The 22,219-nt window shown below is 38.6% G+C and overlaps 1 protein-coding gene across 26 annotated transcripts; it reads left to right on the top strand.

Moving 5' to 3' along the window:
* The first annotated feature begins 2,141 nt into the window (after positions 1-2,141).
* LOC6618240 (sodium/hydrogen exchanger 3) lies at positions 2,142-21,326 on the top strand. Of its 26 annotated transcripts, XR_004363657.1 has the most exons (22): positions 2,142-2,561; positions 3,765-3,987; positions 5,384-5,647; positions 7,443-7,642; positions 7,746-7,866; positions 7,963-8,101; positions 8,166-8,383; positions 8,446-8,738; positions 8,800-8,925; positions 9,274-9,461; positions 9,915-10,053; positions 10,574-10,588; positions 11,811-11,867; positions 11,962-12,048; positions 12,115-12,196; positions 12,998-13,120; positions 13,834-14,049; positions 15,435-15,647; positions 16,329-16,671; positions 17,710-17,979; positions 18,940-19,164; positions 19,738-19,826. XR_004363657.1 is itself a non-coding variant. In XM_032727385.1 (21 exons), the coding sequence occupies exons 1-21, from the start codon at positions 2,157-2,159 to the stop codon at positions 20,228-20,230; spliced, it is 4,215 nt and encodes a 1,404-aa protein (XP_032583276.1). In that variant the 5' UTR covers positions 2,142-2,156; the 3' UTR covers positions 20,231-21,326. The 26 variants fall into 26 exon arrangements, 23 of the variants coding, with proteins under 23 accessions (XP_032583276.1, XP_032583282.1, XP_032583279.1 ...); XM_032727385.1 differs by lacking the exon at positions 18,940-19,164 and having other exon boundaries at positions 19,738-21,326; XM_032727391.1 differs by lacking the exon at positions 18,940-19,164 and having other exon boundaries at positions 13,870-14,049; positions 19,738-21,326.
* The last annotated feature ends 893 nt before the right edge of the window (positions 21,327-22,219 follow it).

Below are 22,219 nucleotides of genomic sequence, written 5' to 3' on the forward strand. Positions count from 1 at the left end.
TAGCGTTCCGTCTGGTTTTTGTTTTTCATTGCAGTCGAGATTGAGAACATTTCTGTTGCAGTTTCAAATTTTCCAGATTCTGTACATTTCAAAAAAAAATTATTCATTTGTTTAAATATCTTTGCCACCATATTTTCCTAAAAAGTCGCTCAATTGGCTGCTGGCCAAAATATACATAAGGCATATGCGTATTGGATATTTTCACAAATATAGTATAGTTCTATTTGAATAACGTTCGGCCTTTAAAATGTAAATTAATTACCGCTGGCTAATCTCGAACTCTATTCATAAAAGTCTAAAAATTTTGCTCAGATATTTACATTTCTATCGATTAGTCGCCCTCATGGGCCAAAATAAACATAAGTTTTTGAAGTGGGTAGATAGCGGAAGGAGTTTTGCGGGGCAGCAATCCGATTAACGTCTAAACCTCTAAGTGTGGGGGTAGTCTCCTCGCCCAGAAGTATAAAGTAAACTTAAATTAAATATTAACACATTTCGGTGATGCTTTGGTGGCTGGCGATGTGCGAAGAAATCAATTAAATCGTGGCGCAATTCTTAAAAGCTCAAGGACTTTTAGCTTTGGATGTTGGGTCAACGTTGTCGGATACACTCGTATATGCAAAAAGATTCCCCATAGTGATTTTGAAAGTTTTATTCCACTTGTTATTTTCCAAACTTTTAGGAAGTTTCATTCCAAACTATCCATTCACTTTCCGCATGTCAAACTTAAGTTTCCTCTATTGTCAAAAAATTTTATGACGCTCGTATGAACTAAAGAATTGTTTTTTCTTTTTAAATTCTACTCTACTCTGTCAAAGTAAACCACTAAATATTATTAACCTTTCGAAAATCGCTTAGTTGCCACTGAACTTAAAACTCCAAATAGAATTTGTGGAAAGCCTAGGAAGTTCACGGCAAATGCTTAGAACAATTGAATATGGAGACTGAAAAATGCATGAGGCATCATCCTAAATTGACCACCAATTTTATATAATGAGATGGGCGACACTCATTCCAACAGATAGCGAATACAAACGGATGCAATTGCTCAAGTTGGGACAATTACAGAATCCGACTCGTACATTGCCCTCAGATTTATCAGCATCTCGAAAATTACACTCGATGTACACACCAATTGCTCAATTGAGAGTCTTTAGTCATTCCGCACTCGACAGATAAGCTTTCGCTACTGCTGCTACTAAAATTTCGCCAATAATGCAAATCAGATCTTATCGCAGGCCAACTGGCGGTTCCACTTACGAGTATATTTGTTCACCCCGCTTTAGTGCCATATTTACCATTGGTATTAACTCGCTAATTTCGCATGGCGCTAAGAGCACTGGATCTATCCAGTTCGAAAAGCAAATATTGTCTGCATGAATGCCTGATAATTTGTTTTTAAATCTTTAAACAAGTACACAAAGAAGAGCACCTGAACGAATTTAACTGGATTTATTCCAATTAACATCGGAAATAACCAGGAGCTTTTAAAATTTTGATGAATGAAATAGGTATAGGTTGCAGGCACAGATATAATCATTTACCAACTAATATAATTTATCTTTATGCGTTTTAAAGACATATCTGGTCGACTACTTATCACTCATTGTTTATCCTTGTTAACTGGTAAATCATATTCTCACCTTTGGCATTCTTTATCGCAATCATTACATCAATTTTGCTCATTGTGAATGATTTAAAGTGTTGATTAATCAAATCCACGCCCACCTGTGTCTGGATTGATAGAAAATCACGTGCCACACAGCTAATTGAAAATGGGATTAGATTTTAGCACATTTTTATTTGCAACTCCGAAGAGAATGAGCCAACAAATCAAAGAGAGTTAACCAATACCGACGGGTGCTTCAAAGATAAATATAAATGCGTGATTTAATGGGGTATATATGGATTTCGGCCAGAAGGCTTCATGGCAAGTGAAATCCGTGGGTTTTAACCAGTTTCAATTGGTTATTGTGGCAGGTCGGTCGACTTGAAGAGTGATAGTACAAAAAAGGCAAGATTAACTTAACAAAATTGACTTACTCCTTTCTTTTTTCTCTTTTGGCAGGTGAAGAAACATAGCAGCTGAAAGGAACCTGCCTGAGTAGAAGTACGTTGTAGCATGCCAGGATCAGAAAAGTGAATAACAGATCATAATGAGCATCCGCACGGAGCAGGATTACGACAGTGCCACTCCGGCGCTGCAACAACAGATGAATTTGGCCCGAAGAGCTTGCTGGAGGATCAAATCCTCCAGCTCGGAATCCCTCTTCAAGACCAAAGCTTCTGCAATAACCACTAGTGAAAATCAAATCGATGCAGAAGCACTTCCACCACCGAGAGATGAAACCAAAACGAGAATAGAGCAGACAGCGCCCGCAAAACGCAACTCATCCTGCACATCCTCCGACTGGCGGGGGATGTTCAGCAAAAGGACGCTGCTCATCTGCGCCCTGGCCCTGATCCTTGGAATTGCCCAGGCGCGGCCCAACACGAGTGCTGTGGGAGTGGCTCCGGGAAAGGTCAGCCAGGACATTGTGGATGCGGTCACCCAGCTAAATGTGAGTACGGCAAAATCCGAGAACCACAATCCCACCGAACGGCCATTAAGCCAGCCATTACCTTTAGGTAGATGCAATTACGGAAAAGCGCAGACATTGTTGGCAATTGAATTGAATTGTATACCATACGTTTATGATCAATTTTAATAAGAAATTTTAAATCGAACGAATTCCCATAACTCGCCGTAAAAAATAAAATTTGTTGAGCAGTTAGAGTTTTTAAAACTTCAGAACACCGATGTTTTGGAATGTAAAAGCTGATCAGCGTGTGTAGCTTAATTTACAGTGCCTCAAAGGTCGTAAACTATATTTTTAATTGCATTGCAGTGATGCCACATCGACAAGTTTATTTGGGAAAATTGCAGTTGTATCTGATAATGGCCATTAGCCTCTGTAACACTCTGAGAATTCTCTACACTGCTGTAATAATTTTAACTTTTTTTTATTATTTATGAGCTGTAGAAAGGTACATCAAAAGCGACAACTTCCTGATATCATGTCAGTTGTCAGACAACCTCTGAAAATGGTTATCTAAGAAGCAATCACATGATTTCTTATCATAGTTCAAATAAAAGATAGATTTATATAGCCATCAGAATTTATTTGTGAGACAGACACAAGTAGCTTTTATAAAGAGATATCATTGAACTTGTACCAAAGGGGCCAACTGCGACCGCAATTAATAAGCAATGATTTGACGTCAGTTTTAAATGTCTGATCGCACAAATGCCTGTACTGCTTTCTGGGTTTACTGACTCGGCAAAACTGATTAACCCAATTCTCAATTAAATATTCATTGAATGGCCAACATATGTCCAACATTCTGGCATTTACCTCACTGACCTAGATCAACATTTCAACCGAATTTGTGTTTTGAATTCAAAGCGCTGACAACTCAATCGTCGGTAAAATTAAAACAAAGCCAGACATATTCGTGTTTAAGTGCGTCACCCATAAGAATCATTGTAATTTTTAATGGCGTGTTGCCGAGCGGTAAACTGAACCCCTGATATTCCCAACCCAGTATATCTGGATAATATATTCCGCAGCTTATACAGCCATGTAAACATTTTATGTTTGCCTTTGTGGGTATTGGAAATTGATTACTTGCATCGCGCATTTATTAATTTTCCGCTCCGTGTTTGCCAATTAGAAACCGCTAATGCCAGATATATTTCGCTCTTCCTTCCTGCCCAAAACCAGCTGGGCCAGTCGGCGCCCATGGATGCGGTGGATGTGGGGCTGGATCCAACGCCATCGGTGAGAGTGCCACGTGCCGAGCCATTGAAATCCGGCGACGAGGATGCGAAGGGCGACGAGGGCCACAAAATGGAGCGGTATCCCCTCTCCAGTGTGGACTTCGCCCGGGTAAAGACGCCGTTCATCATTGGAATCTGGATCCTGTCGGCCAGTATAGCTAAAATCGGTAAGTAAACTATTGGCCTTACAAAATGATTGCCCTACAGCTGAAGATTTAATTATTTGACACACTAAAATCGGCTAATTAGCGAAGGAGCAGGCCTAGCAGTGCATAATCAGCGGAAAATACGGTTTTGCCAGACATGCCACGAGTCCGTTTCCTGTGAAAGGAAAGCTCGGTGCCTGCTCCTGGGCGTGGGTGTGTGTTTTTCCTTCAGCTGTTGCCAGGCAAAATCAATATGGTTTATGTAATTCCTGCGACTACGCCATCATGCAGATTTGCGTCAAGTCGGCGACGTAACCGTGTGGGCCGATGGATGCGAGTCGTGGCAGAAGGACATTGCATAACCCCTCGATGGATGTGTGCAACAAGCCGCAAAAATCGGGACCTTGACCCTGCCCCCGAGCAACAATTGGTCCGAAGGCCATGTATTAATCATTCACCGTGATTCTCGACCGCTTTCAGGCCTCTCGAGACTTCATTACCAAGGCTTTCAGTTTTGGTTGATTTACTACTGGCCCCAGAGTCGGCAATTTAACTTTGCCCCAGACAGGTTTATCGGTGGCCCTGTCCATAACCTTGACTGCAGGCGAGAGAAAATCCATTTTCCTCCATCAAGGACGCTCGCCGTGCTTTTTCGGGTCCTTGGTTCCGATGTCCTTTCTATTTTTAAGTGGGCGAATGCTCGCACTTATTTGCTGCAATTGGATAAGGGCTCAGGAAAATGAAGGCGGAAGAACACTGGAAATGCCAGTTGGCCAAGAGCAAACTAAAGGAAAGGTCGTTTGTAAAATGAGAGGCTTGGCGCACTCATCGAGGAAATGACTGGAGTGTTTACAGCCAGATAAGAACTAGAATTTCTTCGAAACTTTCTTGCGGTCCGATAACCTTTAAAGGCATGACAAAAGTTTAACAAATTGAAAATATGAACACCCGTAGTATTATTGATTTTAAGTATACAGTAGTATCGGGAAGTATGAAGTTTTTCCGCCTTACGTCTTAAGGTCCTCTATTAGTTTGTTACTTAAATTCCAAACACCGAAAGCCAAATTGTGTTTTCAAATTTTCACGAATACTTACCCACAAATTGTTGATTTGTTTACGAAGCATAATTAAACCAGTACCCTTGAACCCATGGGGTGATGAGGGAAATACAAAAGAGGTTGAAACTGACTAAAAAGGTTCGAAAGGACCCTTTAAAAGGGACCCCAGAAAATGCATGCAGCTTTGTGAGTATTTCTATCGCGAAAGGTTAAATTGTAATTTGTATGCTAGGCGTTTAGTAAATTAATGGATTATGTTTATTTTCTGTTACACCACCCACGCCATTTTAGCTATTGCGTTGTAGAAATTATCGTGTTTACCTAGCAAAACTGTTTATATATTTTGAAATATTTTTCAGGTTTCCATATGACGCCCAAACTGCACCTAATATTTCCGGAATCGTGCCTGCTGATTGTCGTGGGCGTGGTCATAGGCGTGGTGCTCTATTTCTGCACCGATGTCGCCGTCTCCCCGCTCACTCCCAATACCTTCTTCTTCTACATGCTGCCACCGATTATCCTGGACGCAGGCTACTTTATGCCCAACAGATTGTTCTTCGACAACCTGGGCACCATCCTGCTGATGGCGGTGGTCGGAACCATCTTCAACATAGCTACCATCGGTGAGTGCGGTAACCCGAGATGGATTCGGTGCTAGTCCTGGGGTGAATTGTGCTGTCGTTGAGTTGATGACCAAGTAAACAGAGGTGGTGGAATAAGTCAGTCAACTAAAAAATGGTCGATGGAGATGTCGTTTTGAATTGTCGATTGTAGGAGGTCATCTAATTTGTCTGCTTTGTCAGGGAGCAGGAACATGAGTAAACTGAACTAAATTTATTAACGGCCAACAAGGGTTATACATAGTCTCCAGTATAGTCACCAGTATTTATAAAGAGGGGTTGGCCTATTAAAAAAAGGAGAGGTTTAATTAAACCATTCTATTCTTTTTTTTTTATGTAATTTTTTTAAAGTCAAAAAAGGTTTCTTAAATGAAGAATATTTCTCCTAGTGAAGAAAACAAGATTACGTTTATACATTCTGAAAAAATGTATTAAATTTTCTTCTATTTAGGGTTGTTTGCCACAGATTTTTAAAATATTTTAGCATTCACTTTAAAGAAATTGCATCCAAAAATCTTTGGCAAGCTTGAATAAAAATTTTTTCAGGCTCCCAGTTTTTTTAATGTCACCATTTGTGCTTTCAAGTATTGACACACTTGTTCACATGTGTTATTCGTACAGCGAACTACTGACAATAGAAGCACAATATGTAATATCACTTGAAGTACCCCCAATCTAACAATTCACACCTGGTGAAAAGTGCTTGCCAAATGGTTGACGATTACAAAGGTCAGCAACGCCAACAATTAGACACCTGATACAGACGAGTAAACAGAAGCTGAATCATCCGAAAAATACAATTGAAAGAGTCCGCCTTTTTGTAGCCCCCGGAAAACAAAGTTTTTTTTTTGTTTAAGTGGCCGTATATTGTTTTCTCAATAAATTAGGCGACATGCGATGGGCGTGCCGCCGCCCTAGCTATATTCCCGCTTTCACCAGATTTACACAGTCTGTAGCGAAACATGCGATTGATGTGGATGCTCATGCTGCCATAACAAAGAGAATATGGCAACCACGTCGGGTGGGTGGAAAGGGTTGGCCGGCGTCAGTTAGATGAATGACCAAAACCGCAAACGGGCCACGGGAAACACGCTCGAGTTGCCATAGTTACCCCCAAAACATCCAGACTTGCCAATTACTTATGCTTAACAAATTGGATTATATACTACACACTCGTATAACACAGAGTGAACAGCGCTGTTAACTTATCTCTCGCGATTCATTTGGAAAATTGTAAATTCCGCTTCAATTGTTCATTTGAGGTTCATTTAACGAATAACTTTTATGTAAGCCTTAGATAAAACAGAAAGTTGCTCAGGAGGTCATTGGTTTCCCTTTATATATAACGATGTTCCGAAGAATAAATCGTAATTATTTCTGTTTATTTAGAGGCTATCTACCAAAAACTCTTTTCTAATTTGAATTTTAAGCAAATGTAAGCAAATAATTGACGACAAATATTCCAAGACACAAATATAATCGTTGGAAGGCTTTTGCAGCTTACATCATTTACTGGCGCCACAAATGGTGCCTATTGAAGCAATATTATTGCAAACATTCAATTTGCGTCGTTGCAAATTCAATTACTCTTGGAAGAACACGCTTATCAATTGACTTAAGTGACTTGGAGATGCATTTCGAAAACAAGAAGCTGCAGCAATGTCAATGCCATCGATTGGCCAGTATCTAATTAAGTCTGAGAACGACTTCGGCAAATTGATGGCTGGAAATGGATGGCATTCCCGCTGCCTCCTCTGATTTTATTTATAATACTCTCTACTATTTTTCTCCCTCGAAGGTGGCTCCTTGTACGCCTGCGGAAAGATGGGAATTTACGGGGAAAGCGAGACTCCGGGTCTAATGGACGTGTTTCTCTTTGCCTCACTGATATCCGCCGTGGATCCGGTGGCCGTATTGGCCGTATTCGAGGAGATACACGTGAACGAGATCCTATACATTGTCGTCTTTGGCGAGTCCTTGCTGAACGATGCCGTCACGGTAAGATGGGTTTATTGATTGCGATTGTGAGCGGGTGGTGGTGGCAATTAAGTCAACAAGTCTACATGGTTAAGTGAATTTGAGTCTTCCTTCTGTCCCCCAGGTTGTGATGTACCACATGATGGAGTCCTACAATGAGATTGGCTTAGACAAAATCATCGCCCAGGACATCGCCAGCGGTGTGGGTTCCTTCTTCGTGGTTGCACTGGGTGGCACTGCCATAGGTGAGTGCACGACTTCGACTCGGATTCGCAAAATTAATTACACTTTGCCTAAATATTTTGAGTCTTTGTTAATATTTTTCAATTTAAATGTTTCAGGCATCATCTGGGGCTTTCTCACTGGCTTGGTGACCCGATTCACCGATCACGTGCGTGTCATAGAACCCATTTTCATATTTGTGATGGCGTACTTGGCCTATCTCAATGCGGAAATATTCCATATGAGCGGCATTTTAGCGTGAGTTTTGTAAAAAAAAATTGACCAACCCTCTACCATTTGGGTAACACAACTTATTCAACAGCATCACTTTCTGTGGTATCACAATGAAAAACTATGTGGAATCGAATATTTCACAAAAGTCGCATACGACTGTCAAATATGCCTTAAAGATGTTGTCCAGCTCGGCGGAGACCATTATATTTATGTTCCTAGGCGTGGCCACTGTGAACAACATGCACGTATGGAATACGTGGTTTGTGGTGCTGACCATTGCCTTCTGTTCAGTGTTTCGTGTCATTGGTACGTATTTTACAATGTACAAAAACGAAGTTTATATTGAATTCTATTTAATTTTCGATCAGGCGTCATTTTGCTATCGGCCCTTGCCAATCGCTTCCGTCTGCACAAATTGTCCCGGGTGGATCAGTTTGTGATGTCCTACGGAGGATTGCGTGGTGCTGTGGCCTTTGCCCTGGTGTTGTTGGTGGACGAGAATGTGGTGAAGCAGAAGAACATGTTTGTTACCACCACAATAGCTGTGATTTACTTTACTGTCTTCCTGCAAGGAATCACTATAAAGCCGCTGGTGAAAATCCTTAATGTGAAGCGCGCTAATAAGCGCAAGCCAACCATGAACGAGCGCATTCATGAACGGGTCAGTTATTTACACAGTACTAAGGCACATGGATTGGTTACCAAAGTTTAATATATTACAGTTCATGGATCACTTGATGGCTGGAATTGAGGATATAGTGGGCAAGACGGGCAACTACAACGTGCGTGATAAGTTTAAGCGTTTCGACAATCGCTTCATTCGCCCGCTGCTGATCAGAGATCTTAAGGTATTTTTACATCTAAGTTTTTAGATGGGGTTAGAACGGTTAGGTCTTCCAGAATATGAAATCTCTAAATCTAAATCTATACCCCCTAACTGCCATTAGGAAATTAATGAATTGCATTTATTGGACCACATTCCCATGCAAAGCTATGAGCGAGCATTGAACCAGATTAGAAGGCCGAGTGCATCAAATGCAGATGAAAAGAGCCGTAGGCAACGTCGTAACTCAAGTATATCTTCCAGAATGAACCCTTTAAGAAACATGAATGATAAGATTTAGTAATAAGAACATGAATAAAAGTCAAGTCGATCTTGTACCGATTTATTTTTGTTGATTTCCAATCTAACATAGGGAGCTGAGCCGAAGATCATCGAGACGTACTCCAAACTGACAATGCGCGATGCTATGGAAGTTATGAGGCGAAATCCATCCACTATTGGCCAGATGACGGGAACCGAGTCGATGAGCGCCCTTTTCCGGAATTATACCAATAACTATATTGGCGGCAGGTGGGCACCGCCAACCATATACACCACCTGGTAAACGAATTTTGGATTGAATGATTTCTTGCCTGTACTCACACCAAAACGATCGTATATTGCATGAGTTCGAATAAATTCGAAATTGATGTAGTTAATATACTCCGACTTGAGCATGAATTGCACAAAACTTTTGTTTAACCAAATTGACAGCTAACAAACTGAACACAAAGCAACCAGTGGTGTCACACAAGTGTTTTGAAGCTTCTTAAATAGGGAAGCTTTAAAAATATTTAGTAGTTTGTCGTTTCTAGGTAAACTCGTAATATAATTTATTTTTGTGAAACACCTCTTTTTAAATCATTGAGTGTACATCAATGTCTTCGTATATCTAAAATTCGTTTAACCACTTCTTTAGTTTTTACTTAAATCTAAAATCTACTCTCTCTCTCTCTCTCTCACTCTCGGATCTTTGATAAACTTGTACTGATACTTTTGTAAACTATTCTTCAGTCCCAGTCTGACAAATCTAGACAATACCTGTTCCCGTAATCTGGACATGGCTGAGCTGGATTATAATCCATCCAAGAAGGATCTGACCGATGCCAGGATCCATCATCTTTTGGCCGAAGAACTGAAGCCTTATAGAAGGGTATGTGTTGGGCGTATATTTATCACTTCATTTGCAATTCACGTTTTGTAACAATAAACTCTTGGTTGGATAATCTATAGCAATCAGATTTACCTTTAAGCCCCCAAGATTATCACAGCCCAAAAGTTATTTCTTTAAATTGATACTCTATATCTGCTGATCTATATCTCCACCTCTTCGCTCTATAGTAGTCACTAAAGAGTGTTTATGCAATGTTATACTGTAACTTCACAATCGATATTTCTTTTCGTTTTGTACTATGGGCATTTAGTTTCTCACACTCTTCGCTTCTGGCTCTAAATATAAATATTTTTGGCTGCATATACTCGTACACATATTTGATAACTATAGACATATTTCTATATAGATATACTTGTGATTAATCGTTTATTTAATTTCTTTCCCGTTGTTCCGATACTCAACATCAACTACTCGACAACGTGTTTAAATAATTCAAAACTGCTTCAAATTTTCGTGTGCTTAACCAATCAAAAATAAAAATTTCAATATTGCGATAAAGGCCTCAATACAAATGGTACGAATAAATTGGTTCATTGGTTTTTTGTTTAAATTAATTTGGTCTGTTTCCTGGTTAATTTACATAAACTCCTTTCGAATTAACTAATAAAACTTGTTCGTTTAAATGTTACACGTTGTTTGTCTGTATTGGTGTTATTTTATATTAAATTATGCTAAGCTATTGAAACTGAAAGACCTCAAATGCTTTGCAACTTTAAGTAAAAGTAATAATGAGCTACGGCGTTTTAAAAATTTATTTAAACATTGGACAGTTTTAGGATTTAATTATTTAATAATAATAATTCAATTTAAATAACTTTCCGTTCTTCGGAAAACAATTTTTTTTATATTGTATAAAAAACGATAAACATTAACGATACAATAAAATATATGTAGTTTTTTTTTATTGTATGCTGTACTTGACAAATTGTAAAAGTTAACTAATCAGTTTCTAGTGCTAATAATTATTTGGCCAACATTTTATGACAACTATTATCAATAATGTCAAAGGACTTGCTTGGTTTTATTTAGATCTAATTAATAAATTTTTCAATTATCAAGATTACTAATATTTGTGTCTATGCAGAATGTGAATGTTTATTAATAAATTCTCAAATTTTAATTTTATTTATGAGATCAAATCTTAATTTATGGTTATTAAATAAATAAGTCAAATTGGTTTATAATCGTGAATATATCATTGAAATCTTACATCATGAAAGTAATCATGAAAAATTGTAACAAATTTCTGCATAATGGTAAATAATAATGGAAATCTTAGCCATATAATAATTGAAATTATTAACCATTATGCAGAAATTTGTTAAAATTTTCCAAGATTACTTTAATTTTTTTTTATATCTTTTACTTTTACTGAGTTCTCATTGTTCAAGCTCCATAGATTACTAATTTATTCTGTTTGTCAGCATTCGCTGAGTTCACCATAACGTCTCGTACATCCTAAGCACTTGAAAGGAATAAAATTTAGGCCCAGCACCTAATAGATATTAATCTCTATTCGTAAGGTGTAAAAATGTTTATTGAAAGCCGTTAAAAGTTACTCAGTTCACGTTCACGTTAGTTAAATGCAATTAATCGTAACATATATTCAATTTATTAAAATGTAACTGTCTTATCTGGCAACCTAAGTAACCTGCAAGGCCACTTCTGTCTACTTACGTCATTGTACTGCCAATTTATGATTTCGATATTAATTTGCCCCATCGATGTTTTTACAGCACCGTCGTCTTAGTTATAGCCGACACGCAGTAGATGACAGAGATTTGTCCACCCAGGTGAGTACCTGTCCACCCAAAACACCAGAAACTCGCTTCCGCCATTTGCATATCAGTTGAAAAAAAGGCTAACCCAAATGTTGCTCTCTTGCAGGTCAATTACAAGATGCAAATGAACTTCAGGCGGATGTTTAATGATCGAAAACATCACAAACGCAGCAAACGTGGTGCCAGCAACAAGGTGAGCGACTTCATTTATTTAGTACTCGAAGAATTCTATTTTAATGGATACCGTCCCTGTCCACAGGAGGCCAAGGAGAACGTTAAGCAGAATCATGTCTCGTTCCATGACTTTCAACAGAACGGCACCACTAAGCAGCTCACCAATGGTACGGAATCGAGTTCAAACCATTCACGAAAAAAATCTTACAGAAAAAGACATACTCACAATTCACTTAACAAATATCGTAGATTAGAAATAGGTAAATGACGCTAAAATCAGCAACAAATTTTTATACAATCGAACAGCAAAAAATGAAAAAATGTCCGTAAAGTTTAACTCGAATCAGTTCGTAGAGCTAACGATCATTAAGTTCTTATTATTTTCATTAAGTTTCTCATTGTACAATGATCCGACTTCGCTGTCTAGTTTCGTGCGATTCTTAGTTTGTAGTGAAAATTGAAGTACATTTTAAGTTCCCAGTAAAGTTTCATGCGTCATACTAACCTAATTAACGATACTTTTAGTTTTCTTGTTAAGCACCCCACTAAAAGCAAGTTTTCATTTTTTTTTTTAATTAATTTATGTTCTTCATGAGGAGGAGTTTGTTAGGTGATTTGGCAAAACCATGTCATTGCGTTACCTGCATGTCTTCTTATTTCTTTTCCGTGTACAAGTAATTAATAATTTTATGAGCTCCTTTAAACCTACTATCAAAATCGATTTCAAAAGGAAAAAATTAAAAAAGTTGGTATTAATTTGGTAACTAATTTAATTTCATCCGAATCCTTCTCTTTCTTCCCTGCATCGCGCTTCCTTCCAACTGATGCCAAAAAACCTCACACATTTGGCCAAAAACCAAACTCGAAATTTGTGCACTAATCGAAATCAATAACCCAACCTGCAACACACACTCAAAATTATCCTGACTTGCCCGATTGTTTGTTTACTCATTCCGAACCATACAAAGACTATATTAACAATGTGCTTAATGAAACAGCCGAGGAGTGCCAACAGAATCCCAACGAGATCAATGTTGTTAACCCGAGCGACGATTGGGATGATGGCCTGACCTTCACCGCCAAATCATCACGTAAGTGTTCTCATTACGCCCGTAACCCATTTCTATTTGTAAACCCATTTTTTTTTCTTTCAACTAACTTTTGAGTAAGGAGGTTGTCTACATAGAGCATAGGCAGCCCCTAGATGGTTATGGTTATCTGCCCCCTTCTCTGTAAATGTTCATATGTATATCCTTGTTTCTCCTGCTCTGTGTGAACCTCTTTTCTCTACATTGTCAGCAGTCGTATGGCAATGTCTGAATATTTCCATACATCCGTATATCCTGTTTGCCGCCCACCTTGTTTGTTTTGTTCACACAAAAATGCCATCATTTTTGCCTGTAAAGAACGAAATCTTTAAAGATTGTACGAGTATGTGTACATAAATCGACTAGCTGAGTAGCGTAACACGGTTTCTGTAGAAGGTATTATCAAACGAATTGAATAACACAGATTTGAGGCCAAATAATATTTTTCTGGGAAGAGCTTTGCTAGTCCTGTCCACTTTCTGTTTATTGATTTAGTTTTTAATGTATTCTTGCATTTGTTTTTATCTTACCCCTTAAGGAGAACCTAATAAAAGCTATAACAACGAACTTTCTACATATTTTTCTTGTTTTATGCCTTTCCAATTATTTCGAAAACCAATCACTTCAAAAAAACCAACACACAAATCGAAACAAATGTTGCTGGGCGCAAAAAAAATATATAAACACAAAAAATGATTACAAAAAATTACGATTAGCTGACTCGGATCGTGCCAATAACAATTCCCTGATAGCCCACATCCAAAACCTGCCGGGTTTCGATGCCTCCAAGGCCCGTATCGTCGTCCAGCACTATGCGCCCAAGGCCGACGACAATCCGGACACAGATATAGAGTCTCCGGAACAGGCCATTGGGCCCACGGCCGCCGAATTGATATTGCCGTGGCGGCGGGATCGTTCATACCAGAGCATTGGTAAAGACATCATATTCAGAGCAACCATTCCACCCTCAAACAGATCAAAACAGCCACGACATCTGCAACAATCGTTTTGAATGATATATAATATAGCTCACTTCTCGATCATTTGCGTGCTTAGATTCATGGTATTAACATCTTTGATATTTTTCCGACGTTCAATACATTTTTAAGGCTTCAAAAGAAATTGCTTCCTATTACCAACATTTATAGCTTACTACCTTTAAAAGTCAAATCATTAATAAGTATTTGTGGGCTTTACCCGGTAAAGAGATACTTTGAAAAGGGGTCATTATCAAGCAAAGCCTGTCGCCTTAACATGACTTTGAATCTAAACTTAAATGTAACTTATCTCCAGAGTCCACGAAAATCTCACCTACTCACCCATACATTTCACAGCATTGCGTGTTCTTAAAAGTGTCTTAAACTTGGTTCAATCTAACTTATTCAGCTCTGCGCGATTCTGTCGACTTTTCTGTCACTTATTCCGATTTCAGTTAATCATTTATTATAATTATTTTCCCAACGCGATGAATTCTAATTCCTTGATTTCCATTCCCAACTTATTAGACGTGCTTAGTGTTGCCTAAACGTAGCTGCCCATACAATTAGTAATCATTACATTTTATTTGTGCGTCGTTAACGTAAATTTACTCGTAGACGACCATTGCCATTGATTGGTAGATAGTTCTAGTCCTTGAATGCAGTTGGAAGTTGTTATTGGCAAAGCTCGAAATAACCTGCATTTAGCTTCTTTGACTTACCTAAAACAATTTGTTACTACAAATTTCTGAACCAGAAGAAGCGTCGAAACAGAGCATGGCATTTTTGTGCATGACCAAATTTCTGTTTTGTATTTTATATTTTGACCCCTTAAATCGAATTTATTGTGTGTTTCGACTTATGACATACTGGTGGATGTTTTTCAAGAAATGGTCCTCGGAGCATTCAACTCTATATTGAAATATCACCTTTTCGGCAACACATAAATTGTTCTAAAAGCTCACTACGAAATCGCAAAATATTTACCATCAGCTTCAGTGGCCCTTCTTAGGTCGACCCATGTTATGTAAATCAATCTGTCGCCAAGGAAAAGTAATGATTTTAATTTCGTTTTGTGAAGCCTGATTTGTCTTCAGTTAAGTGCACCTTGTTTGTCTTTTGCCCTTTGACGTATTCCTTGTCTCATTAGCTACGCTTGAGTTTAAAATATGTTGACAATATACTCTGAATTGGCCAACCACAAAGCAATCGACAGCTAAAAACCAAAACAGCAGTTGAAACTGTATGCTGCATGCAATGCAAAGCCAATAGTTTTATTTTTCCCTAAAATACAAACATTTCCATGCATTCATATTTCCCGAAATTTGTGTTTGATCTAGTGGCCGAACATCCCATTCCCGAGGAGGATCGAAATCTGTCCCGCGAATCCGACGGAGAAAGACGTGTGGCCACGCCCACCGCCACGGAATCCCAGTTGCCGTGGAAAAGGCAGGGCGACGAATGCACGGATGCAGTGCAGCAGAACGAGTTTCCCGCTTGGGCCTCCAACAAGGAGTACTTGGCCTACAATTCCCCCAGTGCAACATTCCTAGGTAATGTATGCATACCCACATAAACCACTATTTTTTGTGACAATAACTCGGTGGGAAAAGTTGACATTCACACAAGAACTTCGAAATAGTTATGAGAGGGCTCTTCTAAGATTCTTCTTTCTGTATTGAATATTTATGTCCTCAGTTTATTACTCTTTGTGAATTGGAAAAAACCACAGAAAAACACAGAAAAAAAGCGGAGCTAGTTGGCTTTGGAAAATGTTTAGGTACCATGTTAAATGACGAATTTAAATTAGTTAAATCTGTATTTAATACCTTGTAAATTCAGACGCGTCAAAATTATATTTAAACAACAAAGTTTCGCAAAGTTTGTTTTCTGTGTAAGCCCAATAAAATATCAATATGGCTTTTGATTGTCTAAATGTAAATAGCTTACATATTTGTATTTTGACCACAAGTGATATATCGATATAAATGCTTACTTATATCCGATGGAAAAATTGCACCCAGTTTTTATGTGTCTTTACTGATTTGTTGTTCATTTCGTTGGGAGTTTCCTAAAATATTCCTATTTCTTTCTCTCTTTTCCCCGCATTGGTTTCCCCCGATAACTGTTGCCCACTTCTACACCCACCACCCACCCACAACGTGCCACACGATACATCACACGAACTCCCTGTAAAAACCACCGAAAACGCGTACAACGATCCCGCAACAAAGGTGGTATAAACAAGCCTAAACAGCCCAAGTCCGTCATAGGTCTCTTTCGCCGTGAGAGTTCCAGCTCGAAGGCCGGGAGCGTTGGCATCGGCAGCACAGGAGCCATGGACTCGGCAGCCAGTGGCTCCGACACGATGGTGGTGCCCATGTCCAGCCAACCTTCCAACGCTCCATCGACGTCCATGCACAATCCGCGGCTAGACAAGCGCTCCCAGTCGATCTCCTCCAGCTCGCTGGGTGCCGGAGCGCATCAGCTAGGTCCGGACGGTCACTCCGGCCCATTTCCGGTTACGGCCAGTCACCGGCGTAACGTTCGCAGGGGCTCCATGCTGGAGCTAAGCGGGTAAGTTCCATGTCCACTTCGTCAGACACCAAAAGTCTGCGCACATTACTCTTAATCTTCATGGTTTGTGCAAAAATTATCTCGTTGTTTGTGTTTTCAATCAGACTGAAATGGGTCATATACATACTTTAGCCATACTTTACATACTTAGCCAAAGGCACTAGAATAACAAGATGCGTATCGCCATACGATTTTTGGGCACACGATTTTTTCGGCGTGGCTCCAGAGGTGGCTCCAGTGTCTAGTGTCTTTGATTTAGCCTTATATTAATATCCTGAAATTTAAAGGAGTAATATTTTGAAAGCGTAACTCTGAATTAAATTTGTCTTGGGAAAAATCCTAAAATATCAATTTAAATGTCACATTTTGTTAGAATTTCAGAAATATAAATTCTAATGGCAAATCGCGAACAAATATAAATTGATATAAATACTGAGACGGATGCAGGCGGTATCCTGTGAATTCTCTCAAAGTGCTAGTATAAGACCCATTTCAGTTGTATTTTCTTCATTTTACGCCTGTACACTAATAGCTTACTAATATGTATAACACTATGATTTGTCATTGACTTACCTTCAAATTTAAAAATTTATTCAGTAGCTTAGCTATATATATTTTATTTGCTTTCGTACTTTCCCGCTCTTATTTGTTTAAAAGTAGTACAAATTTTCATTGATTCGATTCCTAAACTGTCATTTTCATTGAATTTAAATAATGATCCTAAACTGATCCATAGCCAATGATGGCAAGTGATCTAGACCTACAGCTTTCACGTCAAAACCTGCCTGCCGGGCTAACCTTTCTTAGTTTTTCATTAGAAAATGATTTGAAGAGCATTTTCCCAGCTTCTTACATAATCTTCCCGCTTACTCTTCCCGCCAACTTATCCAATTCCTGTCTTATGTTGCACCCTTTGTCGCAAAGTAAAAAGCGTTGCTCACATTGCAGTTCTATACTTCAAAAACCCCTATTCAGTGTATGTGGATATTGTGTAGTTGAGCCGCGTCTGTGTCTTTTATTGTGATGATTATTTTACAGACTCATTGCAACTGGACGAAGGCCCAGTAGAATTTTGCAATTTAGTCCGGGAGCAACTAACTTACTAGGGTCAGCCATGATTCCAAGCCCTTCTCCTCCACCTCCTACTACTTCAACAACAACAACAACTACAGTAAAACCAACAAGCACATCAACCACCAAGAACAACAACACCAACAATTCAACAGATACAACATCAGCCAGCGCCACAAACTCAACGCCAACCTCCCCGAAATCGGAGGACAGCGCCACATATACGTACCATGCGAAGTAAAGATCTAAAACTGAAACGATACCACAATGTCTTGAGCAACCAAACCGGCCACTAACGAATTTCGATACTCTGTAAAAACAAAGACAATTCCCAAATACCGCGTATGCTGGCATATGATAACTCTCGATTCCAAAAACACTAACTATATATATACACGATATATGAGTACTGTACATAGAGCCACAGATCAGTGCATATCATTGTAGAGTAACAGTCTTTAGCCCGTAGGATAAACTTTGCTAGCCCTATGTCTTTTCATCTAAGCTGAAATTGATTTCCTGTTCTTGAATCGATTTCGATGATAATAATCTTGCATTGGCTTCAAACTTTATTTCTTGCACTGACTCAAAACAGATTTCTGATCTCCAACAACTTTCGACCTTTTCCCAACTGTACATAAATTACTCCGAAATTAGGATGTTGTTAATTGGTGATGTGTGACCGCTTGACTCAGTGGCAGGCAATCGTATTTTGCATTGGAAGAAGTATGCTGGGTTACTGGAGTTGTTACATTACGTTTGCAGTTTTATAGACTAGTCCCCATTTTTTGTATAACAGTCCTAGTACAGTAATAAAACAAGTATACGACTGTAGTACGACCTAATTATTTCTTTTTTTCCATTGATTTTTGTGATTGCACTCCGTTTTTATGTCTTTTATATGCTTTTTCGTATTATTTATATAACCGTTATGTATGCAATATGTCCCTAATTAGCACCCCGCCTTTTCCAATCTTATTATATAACACAATACCCAAGACTATGCAAAGCAATTTCTAAAAAAAAGGTTAACAATTAATGAAAGATATTACGTAATACCTTTGTGGTGTGTTTTTTGTTTGTGAATATTTCGAACCCAAAAAAACCCGAAACAAAATTCAAACTAAATCCTAACTAATAACGGTTTATAAACCAACTACATTGGTAAACAATTTGATGAAAAATTATATTTTTTAGCGGCGTCTCAATTGAATCTGATTAATCAAATCCGAAACGAGCACAGAGCCAGAGCAATTAACTAGCTAAACTGTACACTAAATGCACAAACACACACCATATTTCTACACGCACACACTGACACCAAACTGTTATACAATTGAGAGCACCTGTGATAACTTTCCCTAGACACAATTTCTATGCCTAAAGTGTATCTTTAAACGGCTTTAATCACACGAACTATGTGTAAGTATTAGACAAAGTATCCTTCCAAAGTGTTATACATATAACACAGTGCCTGGGCTCAGCACAACTAACAATCGAGCCCAATTAACACCCACACTCTTCTGTGTGCTAATCCCAATTTTTTACGTAATCTTAAATTGCAACAAAAATCCAAACGGCGGACTCAAAGAAATTGTATTGTATTTATTAAGAACAGTAGTGCAAAAATTTGAATGTAAAGTAGAACTGTTATACTGTGCCTTAAACATGTCTTCCTTATAACCCTCCTACCATCTTCCTGTTCCATTTTAATTTGCTTTGATTTAGTGCCCAAAATATATTTAATTTATTTTATTATATTTAATGCTATCTTTTTTTACAAAGTTTTTTATATAAATATAAATAGCTAATTTAGCTGTAGCCTCTCATGCTAACATTAAACCATACGAATATCCAAACGAAATCATTTGCCAAAATTGATCACAACTTTAACATTAACTTTCTACTCCTTCTCTTCACATCATCCCACCATCGATAACCAACCACCAACCACCTACAACCACCGCACACTCCTCACGACACCACCACCAACAGAGACACAATACCAGAGGAGTCGTCGTACCAGCATGGACACTCCAAGTCCTTGTGCGAGCCGGCGGACTCCGATGAATGGGACGGAGCACCGTTGTCCACAGCCGGCGGAGCGAACAGCGAGCTTTTGATGCGAATGAGCGGTAGGGAACCGCTCCTGCCACGCCCATCCAACACGCCTCGTGCCCAGATCCGGCGTATGAACGCCGGGGCGGTGGGCGGTACAGGCGTGACCCAGGCGGGCCGGAAGAACCAGGTGACCAAGGCACTGTTGGACTACGAGGACTCCGAAACCGACTCCGATGAGAACGATGATGATGAGGACGAGGACTTCGATTCCTACGATGACGAGAACATTGTGGTCACCACTTTTACAACACCGGCCACGGGCAGAAGACCGGGATCTAGTCCAGGATCCGGGTCAGAAGCAAACACCGCCACTACCACCACGACAAGTATTCGGCTGACCCGCAACAACGACGAAAGCATCATTTGAGTATCAAACACGTATGGCGACGTAGAGGATCTGGAGGATGATGAGCCATCGGTGTCAGCACCACCATCAAACAATTCAAAAAGTTTGCGGCTGCGCCTATTCCCGTATGAGATGTTCTACTAACTAACTGCTAACTTCACATTTAAATGACCTAGTTTGTAAGCCAAAAGTTGAAAAAACGTTGCAAAATAGTTTCAAAATAAGGTTTAGACCAAAAAGCTTTATAACTATATTAACACATGAATCGGACAAATGTTAAGATAAGGGAGTAGCAAAAATTGTATATAACACCAGATATGAATAACTTAATTAATTTCTCTTGATCGTTTAAGTCGCTTTTTAAGATTTTTAACTTCCAGTTTTGTGTTTAGTTCCGATCAATTGTTATTATGTACCACAAACATATATATCCAAAAAATAATTTAGTGATTTCAGCTGATGTGTTCCAAAATAGCAAGCAAGATAATTGTGAATTGTGTAATAATTAACACAGCGTAGCCAAAGTTCATGTTAAGCGTACAACTAACGTTTATTTCTTTATTTGTAATTTAGACAAAATGTGCTAACTGGAAATCACATTGCGAGTATATGTTGCAAGCAGTACTTAAGCGCTTGATTAGTTTAGTTCAATTTTAGTCTTAGTTATTAAAGAGTTTAAAGCAATTAATTTCTGTATAGCCGCAGAGTCAGATCGAAAAATAATGCAGTAAAGTTTGTCTCAGCTGGAACTGTCGGTAAACTTGCATCATTCATCATTATAAATAAAGTTTAGGAGTATTTCGAAAGTGTTTTGGGAACGGCAATGAGCTCTGTATGAACTGTATGATTTGGAAACGGTGCTGAAAAGTGCTTTAAAGCAGGTTATAAAACAACAGATTTTCTATAGCCTTCTCTATGAGATCTTACATCTTGTTGTATTACTCCAGCCCCCTTATAACTAGTTTCAAAACAAGGTTACTTCGCAGATACAGTTGAGCAAAACTTAAGCTTACCCTAACTATGAAATATACACAAATGAAGTAACTGGTGTTTGACAGTAAAACGGACAGAGTTATGAAACTTAAAATTATTTTTGTAAACATTTACGAACGAGAAAGATAAAGATATAGATAACCAATGGATCATGTTTGAACGAGCGAGAGATTTGCAATATCTTCAGTGTGGAATTTGAGTGTATGACTAGGATTGAGCTAACCAAGCATTATGAACGTGCTCAAATCCCAAGTAAAAACTAGGAATAGTTGAAACAAGTAGATTTACTATGCTGACGTAGATTTGAAGATGCATTAGAAGGGAGAAGGAACTCTAATTACCAGACCAGACCCAAGGGGAGGCACGGAGACAACTCAGAACACAGTAGCCAATAACCGGAGTGGGACGTATTCTGGAACCTACCTACCTAAATATACTTGCGTGGACTGCTAATGATAAAGCGTGGATATGGAACACATACCTACCTACTACGATTAACACAAAATAAATACATATATTTTCAAACTCACGGGCAACACGCATAGTAACATAGAACTTTAATTAATCCATCTACATACCTGTAAACTTATTATGTGGTAATCCCAATAGGCTCCCTACAAGAATGCGTTCTGCCAGATCAGATAAAATTGGTTACCTTAGTTCTTTGCATTTTATTTCTATCAGTAAGACAATAACCAGCTACAAGAAGAGCTGGATCTTGATAATTGTCATTTTGAAATAACCAAAAGATCAGAGCTGTGTTATAATATGAGCAGGTTTTCTAAATGAAAATAAATTGATCCCCTGAATTTCCAAAGTCAACATTGATTGTGGTGAAAACAATTTTTATTGTGGACGCTCGCTCATAAATTACTTGCTTAAGAAAACTAATATTGAATTCAATTACTGACGAAATCGAGAACGTGTTTGCAATTTTCATACCGTAAGCCCTAAGATGTGCATACTTCAAAACTAAAAATAAATATTGATAGCGCAAGATTAACAAAAATTTAATAA

The sequence above is a fragment of the Drosophila sechellia genome, chromosome 2L (assembly GCF_004382195.2).
Source record: "Drosophila sechellia strain sech25 chromosome 2L, ASM438219v1, whole genome shotgun sequence".
Lineage (NCBI taxonomy): Eukaryota > Metazoa > Arthropoda > Insecta > Diptera > Drosophilidae > Drosophila > Drosophila sechellia.

What these genes read in the sequence shown, in the direction of transcription:
- LOC6618240 (XM_032727385.1), top strand. Translation starts at nt 2,157, where the DNA reads ATGAGCATCCGCACGGAGCAGGATTACGACAGTGCCACTCCGGCGCTG. An exon ending in ATGCGGTCACCCAGCTAAAT is followed by an intron (nt 2,562 to 3,764) that starts GTGAGTACGGCA and finishes GCCCAAAACCAG; the next exon opens with CTGGGCCAGTCGGCGCCCAT. An exon ending in TCCATGCTGGAGCTAAGCGG is followed by an intron (nt 16,672 to 17,709) that starts GTAAGTTCCATG and finishes ATTATTTTACAG; the next exon opens with ACTCATTGCAACTGGACGAA.